Raw genomic sequence first — 13,234 nt, forward strand, 5'->3', positions numbered from 1 at the left:
TGCACCGAGAGTAACCGCATTTTCGAAATTCTAAAAACTGACTTGGATATTACTTGTGGTGAACTACACGCCTGTCAATAATTAAGGAGCCTGGGAATAATAGTTAATTAGTTAATTATTCAATATTGGTTAACCAGCCTGCTAGTTAGCACATCTTAACCGTATTCCGATGTACTACATGCTATGCCGAGAAAAAAAGCGTTCTTCTTCTAACTCAAAAAGCCTATTTTAAAAATTGCTTACATCTTAGATGAAACGCCCTGTATATGTCGATCGCGTTCACCTCATTAAACAGTGGAGTAAGCGCTCGTGTTGTCTTCTGTCTTGTGTGTAGTATGTCGTGGCGCTAAAATCCTTTTAAAGTGACACAGAGCAAAGAACGCGTAATGTGCTGTTTGCCTGTTCTTCTTTGTCTGCGTCTACTGAGCGCTTTTACTATCATATGATGCACAACCAACTAGGCCAAACACTGTCTCTGGTAATATTTCGCCACTGGGACCAGATGACCAGGGAGATAGTTTAGGGGCACGAAATACGGAAGCAGCGCGACGTCTGTGTCAGCAAGCCGTCTAATCCCTTATACGACAGAAAATATGTGTATCCGGACCAGTAGGCCACGTACAGTTTTTGCCAAAAGTAGCCAGGCTGCACGGTTGGCTTCTTAGTCGTATATTAAAGCTATCATGCAAGCCCTCAAGCTCCGAATCTCTGTATGTCAAGAAGAACCCCTCTACTCACCTTCAAAGAACTTTTTGTTCCTAACGGAAGCCGTAAGGGCTCTACTGTACGAATGAGAAGCAAACCATGCAGCTTGGTTACTTGCGGCAAAGACTGTACATTTGTTTGTTTTGTGATTTTGTCTTTCCGGGTTCGTAACCAGTGCGCAGGTATGATTTTTCACATATAATGTACTCGTCTCTTGCAACCAAATTTCATTTCACAGTTCAGCTCTTGTGGTATCTGGTTTCCTCATGTCCTTGTCTATCGCGCTACCCCCCCCCCCCCCCTCCCCTTTCAATATGCGCTACAACCAATTATCTCAACTTTCCATTCCCGTCAGCTTAATCTATTGATGTTAAAGTGACCTACGAATTTTCTCTTTTTTTTTTTTTTTGCAATGAGGCTGAACAAAATACATTCACCTTGGCTAGCCGTTTGGTTTCTCTGCGCGGAAGCATAGTTTTTATTGATGTGATAGCTTTGAGAGCGCTAGCGGAAAAAAGGAAATGTGTCGTCTGTAGAAAAATTCATGCATTCATGCAAGTCACAATGGCTGGACGGAAATGACGTCACCAGACCTGAAGTGATATCACTTCCAGCTTCTAATTCTTCTATTGGACTGCCAACGCATAAAGTGATTAGGTGACCCTATGAATTTTTTGGCAAGTGTGGCCATCCCACTTGAAAAAAAAAATTAACGGGAAGGGATATGGCTCACCAGCAACGAAGCCCGGTGTTGTCATCGTTGACCGCAAAAGTGGTTACGAAAATTTCTTGTGACGTCACCACGGTCACGAGAACACAAGTGACATCGTCAGACCAGAAGTGAGAGCCGGATGTGACGTGGTGGCTTGGTTAAAGAGGCGCCTTATTTGTTCGCGTTTGTCATGCGGTCTTTCCTAAAGGCCTTTAACAAAAAGGCCTTTGAGACATCACCCAGTGCCCACTGAAACTTTCTTGGACGTCCTGGAGACGTTTGAAACGTCCTGTAGACGTCCATTTGAGTTTCAGTGCCCATTGGGTAGTACTAGAACTATCAAACAAATGTAGTTAACTAGTAGCCCACAATGACACGCAGATTCTGTCGCATTCATAGCACTAAGTAGTCTTTAGTGACTCATCATGGAATCACAGCGCTTTCAGACAAGGACACGGGGAGGACACGCACATAACTGCGCTGAGCTGTCAACTTTATTTTGGACTTGTTTTGAACCATTCCATTATATTTAACAGAGGGACATTGACGCGCAAGCGCACTTAAAACACGGATGTGAAAAGTGCAATCTGTAGCAGCCACTTGTGATAAGACAATCCCGGAATGCTCACCCCCAACGAAATGAAAAACAACACGAATAAAGCGATCACAAGAAAAAAAAGTCAAAGGCTGAGACAACAAATGCCACCAGCGGCCACGGCAAAAACGATAACTGGGCTATAAATTTTGTGTGTATGTATCGGTGTCCTTTTTCCATTTGTCATCAACCCACCAGTGCATAACTTTCAAATGCATTTGTTCAGTTGTAATGTTTTTTCTAGTTTCAAAACTACTTCTCTTTGTAGCAATTCGTTCAACCGTAAATATTATAATTTGTTTCTATAGTGTGCTCGTATGCGACCTGCCACCGTTGTATGTATGTGTTTATTTATTTTTTTTGTACTGGCTCTTAGATGAGCCAAAGGCATTTTCAAGCTATTTTCTTTAGCTTGTGGCCTGTGGCTCATTCTAAAGACTGTATGCACATTTGTGAAATAAAGCGAACCTTACTACTACTACTACTACTACTACTACTAAAACGAGGCGTAAAAACAGGTAAAAGGATGGCATAGATGAGGCAAAAATTAATATGGCAAAAACTGATGAAACGGTAAAAAACAGATAAAAGGTTGGTTTTGGTTTATGGGGTTTAACGTCCCAAAGCGACTAAGGCTATGAGAGACGCTGTCGGCTGTCGGAGTGTCGGCCAACATTCAATACAGCCAAAATTGAACAAGGCGCTGAAAGCATGTAAAAGGATGACATAAGCGAGGCAACAATCAACAAGACAAAACGTGATGAAGTTAGAACTGAAAGAGGTAGCTAGGAATGTAGTATAAATTGCGAGGACACTTTGGCAACTAAAGTGTTTAAAAAAGCCGAGGACACTATGCCGCGACGACTTCCGGTAGATGTGACATCACACCGTTCCCGTGGCTACATCGATACCCAAATTACACATATTTCGAGGATCTTAAGTATTATTTGCAATTAATTACACATTTTTCCATCCAATTTGACACAAATCCGATGTTTTTCCGACCATTCTGTGGCAATTTTCACTATGCCGTGACGACTTCCGATGGATGTGACGTCACACCCCACCGTTCCCGTGATTATATCGACGTCCGCGCTATTTCGACGCAATTTGAGCATTTTGGCCTATAATTAATTAATTAATTAACCTACAGACATCAAACTTGGCTTCTAGGTTCATTTTTCCTCCTCTGTCTGAAGCAACCATTGGTTGTCTTCTATCTTTTTTAGTTCCCAATTTAAACGCGTGTGACACGCGTTGTTCACGGACCACCGTATGAGCCATTAGAGGCTTTCGCCTTAAAACCATCATATTGACCCAGACAGTGGTGTGATCTCTTTTTCCAGAAGGACTATTGATGGCACGCTAGCGGCATCTGCTTTTAGGTTGCCAATGATTGCTTCTTAAAGTATTTCGCGAGTGAGCTGGTTCTTTTTTCTTTGCCATCATTCTTGCGTTCGCGAAGTTTGGAGGACGATGTTTCAAGGGTGAGAAGTGACGACAGCGGATGACCAAGTTGCTAGATTTTTATCTATCGTCATTTATTCACCCTTAAAGACCCCTGGGTGGCGGGGCATTACATATTATGTTCCTGCAGTACTTTGTTCACGCAGCGGTCTGTCTGACCAACGTATTCTTTGCCGCAGGACACAGGAATAGAAAAATTGCGAGGACACTTTGGCAATTAGAGTGCTGAGAGGCGCAAGCCGAGGATACTATGTCGTGACGACTTCCGGTGGATGTGACGTCACACCGTTCCCGTGGTTATATCGATACCCAAATTTTACCTCTTTCGGGGATCTTCAGTGTTAATTACTCTTAATTACACATTTTTCCATCTAATTTGACACAAATCCGACGTTTTTCCGACCATTCTGCGACAATTATTCCTATGCCAGGACTACTTCCGGTGGATGTGACGTCATACCATTCCAGTGTGACGTCTCCGCGCTATTTCGACGCAATTTTGACATTTCTGTCTATAATTAATTAACTAATACTTCTACCTTCATCAAACATGGCTTCTAGGTATATTTTTTCCTCCTCTATCTGAAGAAATGATTGGTTTTCTTCTGTATTTTTTAGGTCCCCAGTTACACGCGTGTGACACGCTTTGTTCACAGACAGACGATAGTATGAGCCATTAAATGTTTTCGCATTAATATATGACTCCCGTCACTCATGAGACAGATCTTTATTCCTCACTGTGCATTCTTTCACTGGTTAGGCTGGTTTGTTGACGCGCCTACACAGTCTGGAAAGGCTGTGAGGGGTGGAAAAAATCTCCTGCTTTGTTTTCATTTGTTTTTAATTGTGCGAAACCTGGTGAACGTAGGGTATGACGGTCAGTTTTTTTTTTCTTTTGTTCCGATCTCTTTAATTCAATGAAGTGGGCTTGTTGCTTGCACGGCATTTAGCACTTCCTCGGATATCTAGGAGAGAGTCATTACCCAGAAAAAGCCATTATCTGGTCTTGATTCTGAAAGCTAGTCTATAGATAGTGCTCGCAAGCGCGTTATTGAAGGCGGCTTGAATATTGTTTATTTTTACATGCTTTGAACACGCGCAGTCGTAGGGTAACACCCTTGTCACACGACCAGATTCAATGGCTGTCAAGTCCAGAGCCTTCGAAATTCTCAATCGCTATCGAACTCGATGAAGGTGCGTCGCGGAAACACGGCGAATTTCAATGGCCAATGAAATGGTTCTCGCGTCTTACGCCAAGCTCGTGTGGCGCCACAATCGCTTCGTTCGGTTTCGCGCAAATAACAAACATATTTTTTATAAAACCTAACTAAATGTTGAAGTGCACTTTTTGGCAGTCATAAGAGGTTTTTTTATTGATTATTAAAGGCCAGTTGCGTTGTCTTGAAAGACTCTGCATTTTGTACGATTTGCTGTCGCAATTTTGTAAGGTTCTGGCAGAACTGACACCACTGACGTTCTCGGCTTTTGCGATGGAGAGCACAAAATGCGCTTTAAACCAGACCGATACAACTTTTAAATTATTTTCCAGACTAATAGTTTACTTCTTCCATTTAAAGTTTGAGAGAATAATGTTTGTTCACGCTTATGTATCGTGCATGAAAGTGCACGTTGGTGCCATTCGAAGCAATGCTAGCAACATTTGAAGGCCCTGGAAATCTCGATGAGTTCCGCGTTGATTCGATAGAACATTGACTCGATGGCCCTTCAAGCTGCCCGTGTAGCAGCGCTCGACCGCCTTTGAGTCGATAGACTATCTGTTCGAGGGTCTTTGATACGCCCGTGTGACTGGGGTATATGATAGGCTTGTTGGCTCTTTGTTCAAAGACTGCCTGACGTGTTGTGGTGAAAACTTCAAATTTAGCTTCAGATAGCGGTTGGCGTCATTCTCCGGATTCTCGTGTGTTAAAACCAGTTGTGTTAATCACTGATTGCAAATTTCCAGCACTCTGTCAACTTTGCGTCAGTTACTCACTGTTGTGGCTGTCTAAAAGAACAAGATAATTGTCCGCGTACCTGAAGATCTTAAGAACCGGCAAATTTTTCAGCTTTATGATGAGTGCTCCCTCATTAATTGCTAGGTGCAGGTCTCTCAGGACTCGATACCACTTGCCTGTGGTAAGCAGTACATTGGCCAAACTGGCAGGTGCCTTAATGAAAGGCTGAGGGAGCACGCAAGAGATGTAAAGAACAAGTCAGGTAGCAAAATGATTGACCATATTCGGAATTGCCGCAACTGCACTCCCGCGCTCGAAAAAACTTCAGTACTGCGCCGGTGCAAGACACAACTTGGAAGAGAGATAATTGAGGCCAATGAGATAGGAAAATCGGGTAACTCGTGTGTCAGCAATCCTTCAATTTTGCTCTCAAAAAAAGAAATCAGTTATCTTGCGCAGAATTAGAGCTCGAAACATGCATTCACTCGTGCGATGGTGGGATCTGTGCTGATATGATATATGTATGCTAAGTCTCTTCTTTCCCTTTTCGTGATTGATAAGAGCAGCTGCTGTATTTAAGCAATGTTATGTCAATAAACACCTGAGTTGTTAGTAAGCGCTTGTCCTGTCTACCTCGTTCCTTTGTGTCGTGTCTTTTGCGCAAAAAACCCACAATGCTCTCAGGACGGGTGCGACACATGGCCCGATACTATATATGCCTTGTTTCTTAATGAAAAGCGAGCCGTTCCACTCAGTGCAGGTGGATTTGAGATAGGTTGATAATAATTCCAAAAGGCCTTCAACTGAGATGCCGTTCCTCGGCCCTGCGGCCAAGAATACGTTGCTCAGACAGGCCGCTGCGTGAACAAAACACTGCAGGAGCATAATTTGAACTTGAGAGATAAAAAAATCTAACAACTTGGCCATCCATTATCATGACTGCTCTCCCTACAAGCGCCGTCCTCCAAACATCGCTCCAAACAACAATCATGGCAAAAAACAAGAACCAGCTAACTGGCGAAATAACTGGAGCAGCCATCATTGATATCCTAAAAGCGGGCTGCATTAGCGTGCCATGAATAGACCTCAAGGAAAAAGAGATCCCATTGCTGTCTTGGTCAATATGTTGGCGTTACTGCATCCCAAGCTACCTCTTTCAGTTCTCATATCACTTTTCGGCTTGTTAATCGTTGCCTCACTTATGGAATCATTTTACCTGCTTTTAGCGCATCGTTGAATTTTGGCTATGATGATTGTTGTCCCGCATTCGTTTAAGCCGCCGCGGTGGCTTAGTGTTTATGGCGCCCGGCTGCTGACCCGACAGCGAAAGACGCGGGTTGAATCCCGACCGCGGAGTACCGTGTACTGTGCGATGTCAGTGCACGTTCAAGATCCTCAGGTGGTCGAGATTTCCGGAGCCCTTCACTGCGGCGTCCCTCATAGCCTAAGTCGATTTAGGACGTTTATCCCGATAAATCAGTCATTTCATTTCTTTTGTACCGATTGATGAATTTTTTTCATGTTACGTAATTGCTACCTCATCTATGCCATCTTTGTACCTGTTTTGAGCCTTGTTGTCGTGTTTGCCGTGTCAGTCGTTGGAATTTGTAACCCAGCCTTGACTTTTTTTCTTGGGATCGTTATTTTCGTGTTGTTTTTCGTTTTGTTGGGGTTGAGTACTCCATGATTGTCTTATTACAAGCGGCTGCTTCAGATTGTCCTCTTCATATCTCTGTTGTAGGTGCGTTTGCACGTCAATGTCCCTCTGTTAAATATAATGGAATGGTTCAAAATACATCCAAAATAAAGCTGATAGCTCAGCGCAGTAGTATGTGTGCCCTCTCTATGTCCTCGTCTACAAGCACTGCGATTCCATGCTGACTGACAATAGCCGACTAGTCATATCCTGCTCAAGTCTTTAAGGTGCACTAAAGAGGAAACTAAACTCGTCTTTTTTACCGCGGGAACTCGATTTACACGTTCCGAGAATTCTTAGGAAATTATAATTATTGTCCTGTGCTGCCGATTTCTCTAATTTAAATCGGAATAAACGTCCTGGCTCCCGCCTTTTTTTTAACTCACCGCTGAAGGTAGAAGTCAACAGTGCGTGGAGTGCTCTTCAGGCAGTCGCGTGGCGGCTTCGCTTTCGATTTTATTTTGTTTTTTAGGTTTCCGTGAATGAATAGATCCAGTCAGAGACAACGTGTTTGCCAATTAGGCCCACGGAAACAAAAATATGCGTGGACTCTTTCCTTTCGCCGATCGCTACGTATCACTCCGCCGATGGCAGAGCAGCATGGCCGCCATGGGACTGGGTGAAAGGTTGGTTGGCTCCTCCTACCGTCATTGGTGAGTTCAAAAAAAGGCGGGAACCGGGACGTTTAATCCGATTTAAATTAGGGAAACCAGCCGCACAGGACAATAATTTGAAGTTTCTAAGAATGTTCGGAACGTGTAGATCGAGTTCCCGCAGTAAAAATACGAGTTCAGATTCCTCTTTAGTGCACCTTTAAATGCTCTCCCTAATGTTTCCGCTGCTCGGGTGAAACAGCAGTACTGGAACCTTCAAATGGTATTAGACTGACGCGGACAGAAGAACGCGTCGAGCTTGAGTCGTCACGTACTCATTGCAGGGGAGAGTGGTCCGCCGGCAGACGATCATCTGCCGTCGGTGTCTTCGGCGACTGAAGCCGAGGATCCGACGACGGTCGTAGGCACTCATCTGCCGTCGGTGTCTTCGGCGACGACTGAGGCCGAGGATCCGACGACGGCCGTCTCGCCAGGTTCTCCCCGGACGGTGATGTCCCCTGGAGAGGACGCCGGACGCTACGACCGCAAACGAGGAGATGGTATGCATTCGGCCCCCAAATTCTTTTGAGACGACGCGCTAAGATGTGCTGCCATCCTCAGAGAGAGAGAGATAGAGAAGGGTAAAGGCAAGGATGTTAACCAGAAAGGTTTGCGGTTGGCTACCCTGTACTGGGGAAGAGAATGAGGGGATTAAAAAGGGAAAAGAGAAGGAACGAGAAACATAGTCACAATCTGTCAATCAAGGCAGTCTCTCGTAAAAAGCATAACAGTGCCTTGTAAGCCTTGATGGCAGTCGACTGTTGTGGCCACGGACCGATGATCTTGGCCTCGGTGAAAGGGCGCGGATCAAGGCGGTCCAGAGCACAACGCAGCTTACGTCTTTGGTTCACAAAGACACACACAAGAGATGCCTGATGGTCTCTTCACAGGCACAGTTTTGGTATTGGTGTTTGACGAAAGGAAATAGCGCAATATCTGTCTCACATCTCCATGGACACCCGAAACGTGTAGTAAGGGAAGAGGTAAAGAAGAAATTGAAGGAATAAGGGAAGAAAGAGGTGCCCTAGTGGAGGTCTCCGGAATAATTTCGACCACCTGGGGTCTTTAACGCGCACTGACATCGCACAGCACGCGGGCGCCTTTTTTCGTGTCGCCTCCATGGAAACGCGGCCGCCGCGGCCGGGTTCGAATCCCAGAACTCCGGCTTAGTAGCCGAGCACCCTAAACCCTGAGACACCGCGGCAACTCTCCTTATTACGCCTAAGCAGGGTGTCGAACCGGCATTTTTTCGGGTTCGGTTCGGGTTCGGGTTCGCGCCTTTCGGGTTCAGTTCCGGGTTCGGCTCCAAAGCGCCATTCCGTTCCGGTTCGAACCGGTTCGGACCGTCCCGAACCGGTTCAAACGGGTTCAAACGGGTTCAGGACAGAAAAAAAATTAGAACGCAGATGAGTTTCAGTCAACCCTGCTATGCGTTTTCATTTTTCTGGCACATCGGTATACAAAATAAAAAATGCAAAGATTTGTTTAGAGAACATAAAAGTGTGCTAGTTGGCAAGAGTTCATGCTTAAGCAGCGCAGTAAACAGGACAAAAGGAAGACTGGAGACGACATAGACGCTGACTAACAACTGGTTATTACATTCTCGGAAAAGTGTATGAAGGCGCAGGACACAGTGAACAATCCAGAAAACAGAAGAACAAAGATTAAGACTAAAAAAAACCATACTGTGCATGCACATCATAGTCGAGTCATGACATCTTTTTCAACGAAATACGAAGACTATATTCGATAGTAGACAGCACTCCGCTACCTCCTGGACCTCACAGTTGCCAAGAAAGCCTGACTCCTTTTCTACCAAACTGGTGGATGGTGAAGCAACACGCCCATCTGCTTCCTTCCTGATCATAAAGGCCTCCACCATCTCCCTACAAATTCGATCTGAGTGAATAAACAGGAGACTTGTCTTTCTAAGTGGGGAAGCAATGAGCATTTGTTCGAACATCACAGATGGGTGAAAAAAGTAGCGGTGTCGTATAACTTGGCTTTGCATTGCAGCGAGTGCAACGATTGCTTCCCCCAGTAGAAAAGACAAGTGTCGTGTTTAATAACCCTGTTTGCATATTTAGGGAGTTGGTCGAGGCCTATATGATTAGGAAGGAAGCAGGTGAGTGTGTTGCTTCACCACCTATGAAGTTGGCAGACAAGGAGTAAGGCTTTCTTGGCAATTGTGTGAGGTCCAGGGGATAGGGGAGTGCCGTCTACTATGGAAGATACTGTTGGAATTTCGTTGAAAATGACGTCACGACTCGACTGTGATGTGCATGCGCGGTATGGTTTCTAAATTTTAACATTTGTTCTTCTGTTTTTGGGGTTCTTCCCTGAGTCCTGCGCCTTTATATACTTTTCCTAGAATAAAATAACCAGCTGTTAGTCAGCGCTCGTGTCGTCTCCCGTCTTCCTTTCGTCCTTTTACTGCGTTACATAAGCATGAAAAAATTGTTTAATGCGAGATTTTCTCACTTTACCCATTTTACTCACTGTGCGCTGCAAAGATGAATTTACGGCAAGAGCCGCAAAATGAAATGAACTCGAAATTAATGAAAATCGGCTATATATACGCTATAATCTACCTTATGAGGTGTAAGGCGAAAATCCGGTGGATTTTGCATCTACAAGATCCTCCTGCTTGAGCAGTTTGGGAGACCCCGTCGCGCGAGTAATAGGTCTCCCTTGAAGCTTGAGCCAGTTGGGACTTCCTCGTACACAGTGTACTTACGGGGCCCCAAGATTGCCGCCGCACGCGCCCTCTACGTTCCCGCGCACTATTGAGAAACGAAACTGCCATGTATCGGTACCTACATACAGACGGACACCTTTCCGTCGCCCCGAAACCGACTTGCCGGTCCCCCCTCCTTTACTAAATGGTAAGAAAATGTGCGAGAATCCCTCCACCGCCCATCTGCCGCCCAACGAGAGCCTCGTGGGAGCACAGCCTCTCCCTAACATCTAGAACTTGCGAAACATATTTTATTTAAATCACCTATTCGACATCCCCTTTGTGACTCACGTTATATATCCCGAACCCCTAGAGCTCAGTATCTTCAAACACACAGCTAATCGTGGCTTCTCACTATAGTACAGTAAGAAATTACGACATTGAGTTATTATGATGACGTCAACCTCCTCTATTTTGACAAAATTAGTATCATAAAAAACACGCGCTTGGATGGGTTGAGAACGGTTCGTTTTTGCACGGACACAAACTGTCAACAGCCCCGCCGCGGTGGCTCAGTGGTTACGGCGCTCGGCTACTGACCCGAAAGACGTGGGTTCGATCCCGGCCGCGGCGGACGAATTTTGATGAAGGCGAAATTCTAGAGGCTTGTGCACTGTGCGATGTCAGTGCACGTTAAAGAACCCCAGGTGGTTGAAATTTCCGAAGCCCTTCCCTACGGCGTCTCTCATAGCCTGAGTTGCTTTGGGACGTTAAAATCCAATAAACCGAACTAAACCAAACAAATTGGCAACATCTTCATTGCGACGTTGAGCTGCAACATTCTTGCAAGTGCAGCATTGTGCGAGGAAGCAGATATACTTGCACTACATTGAATGTTTGCGACTTTTCCTGGGGCGCTATTCACTGGTAAAAATACACCTTCAAAAACTTTCACCCATCTCCCCACCCCCCATCACCCACCTGTACGCGCTATAGCCGAGGCAGATTGTTGTGAAGGCTCAACGTATTCAATCGCCCAAGCGTTTTACGAAAAAAACGCCAACAATCATAAGCCTGTCATGTCAGACACTAAGAACCGGAAGTATGACAGCGAGAAGTAGATATAAGTCGCCAGGCAGATAATTCAAGATCGAGCAGTGTGAGAACAGCGGATGGCGCCGCGGGCTGGCAAGTGGCAGCAATTTTTTCTCAGGAGCAGGGCGATTTCAGCGAATCGGCATAATGAAATCACCTCATGGTCGTTACACTTAATCGCAGTAGCATCTTTCTGGGCGTAATCACTATCACATGCCAGTGAGCGCATATATTTCCGCATTGCCGTTTTGATTATCCGGTATTTGATTTTTTTTCTTATTAGTACATCTCCACCGTTGCCAAGAACCCGCCTTTCGTTGCTTATTTCCGTCGCCTGTAAACAAGAATACGCGGATTCTAAAAAAAAAAGAATCTGCACCAATTTATACATTCTTCTTTTGGTAATACTAGTAGTAATATCCCGGGTTTAACGTGTCGAGTATACATTGAGGCTATAGGATAGACGGTGCTCCAGATTAACGGAGATCAGTTGGGGATTTGCGGCGTGCGACAGAGCACACTGGTTTTTGTATTTTTGGAATCAGCAGCCGAGCTCCACAGCTAGTGAGCCATTTTTTTTACTTTGTTGCCCTACATCGGGAGGGGTTTTATTTAGAACCTGATTTCTGAGACAATGAGCGCCTACGAAAGTAAATGTTGCATTACCCACTGCGGTGGCTCAGTGGTTAGGGCGCTCGGCTACTTATTCGGTGTACTCGGGTTCGAACCCTGCCCCGGGGGCCACGTTTCGACGGAGGCGAAGCGCAAAAGGCACCGTGTGCTGCGCGATGTTAGTCCACGTTAAAGGGCAACTGCGCCACTTTTTGAGAATTTCGCGATACACAAGGATTCAAATCTATGTAGGCTGTAGGTAAAACATGATAAGTTTTTTGCACTACCATTTAAAATAGTGACGTAATCGACGATTAAATTTTGCACTTCTCCTCAAAGCAATAGAGGAGTGCGGGGAAGTTCAGCGTGACGTCACGGAAGGTATGATTTCAAATTACCGCTGCCGCCAACCACGCTCTGCCGTGGCTGGCAGGGCGTGTCTGGACGCTGCCAAACAACGTTCGGCAGGCTTTGCCTTTAGTGGCGTTGGTTTTTTTTTTTCCTTCAAAGCAGGCGTTTATGCGTTGGAAATGTACCGATACCTTCGATGACGTCATCACGCGTCCCCCACTTAGCGTTGGGCGCTGCGGAGAAGCTTGAAGGCGGCCGCAATTTTAATTGGTGATTACGTCATCGTTTCAAATGCTAGGCCAAAAGGACTTCGCATACTTTACCTGGAAGTTTCCCACATTCTACCCTTTTAAGCTCGTCGATTTCTAAAACCTCTGCAGTTGCCCTTTAAGGATCCCCAGCTGGTAGAAATTATTCCGGAGCCCACCCCTACTGCGCCTGTTTCTCTTTTTTCTTTCACTCCCACCTTCCTCCCTCTCTTACGGCGCGGTTCAGGTGTCCATCAAGAAGTTAGACAGACTGCGCCATTTCCTTTCGTCAAAAACCACCACCACAACATTGTTGGGTCCTCGCGCTAATATTTCGTCTATGTGTGGGATATGACGCAAAGAAGAGGAAGCCATTCTCAGTCGGCGCTTTAATGACTATAAACACCCAGTTTTATTGTGTGTGTTCTCCTTTCAAATGACGCAATAAATATTAGAATACATGGACCA

At 45.3% G+C, this 13,234-nt stretch overlaps 1 protein-coding gene across 1 annotated transcript in view; it reads left to right on the plus strand.

The window, feature by feature from the left end:
* Nucleotides 1–4,667: 4,667 nt before the first annotated feature.
* Nucleotides 4,668–13,234, plus strand: part of LOC149336069 (uncharacterized) — a 44,399-nt gene continuing 35,832 nt past the window's right edge. The window contains exons 1-3 of the mRNA XM_089554073.1: nucleotides 4,668–4,673; nucleotides 5,579–5,615; nucleotides 8,068–8,283. Of these exons, the coding sequence (XP_089410199.1) occupies nucleotides 4,668–4,673; nucleotides 5,579–5,615; nucleotides 8,068–8,283 (259 nt within the window). The remainder of the gene's footprint in view (nucleotides 4,674–5,578; nucleotides 5,616–8,067; nucleotides 8,284–13,234) is intronic.

This window comes from Amblyomma mixtum, chromosome 7, assembly GCF_055824585.1.
Source record: "Amblyomma mixtum isolate Tamu chromosome 7, ASM5582458v1, whole genome shotgun sequence".
Taxonomy (NCBI): Eukaryota; Metazoa; Arthropoda; class Arachnida; order Ixodida; family Ixodidae; genus Amblyomma; species Amblyomma mixtum.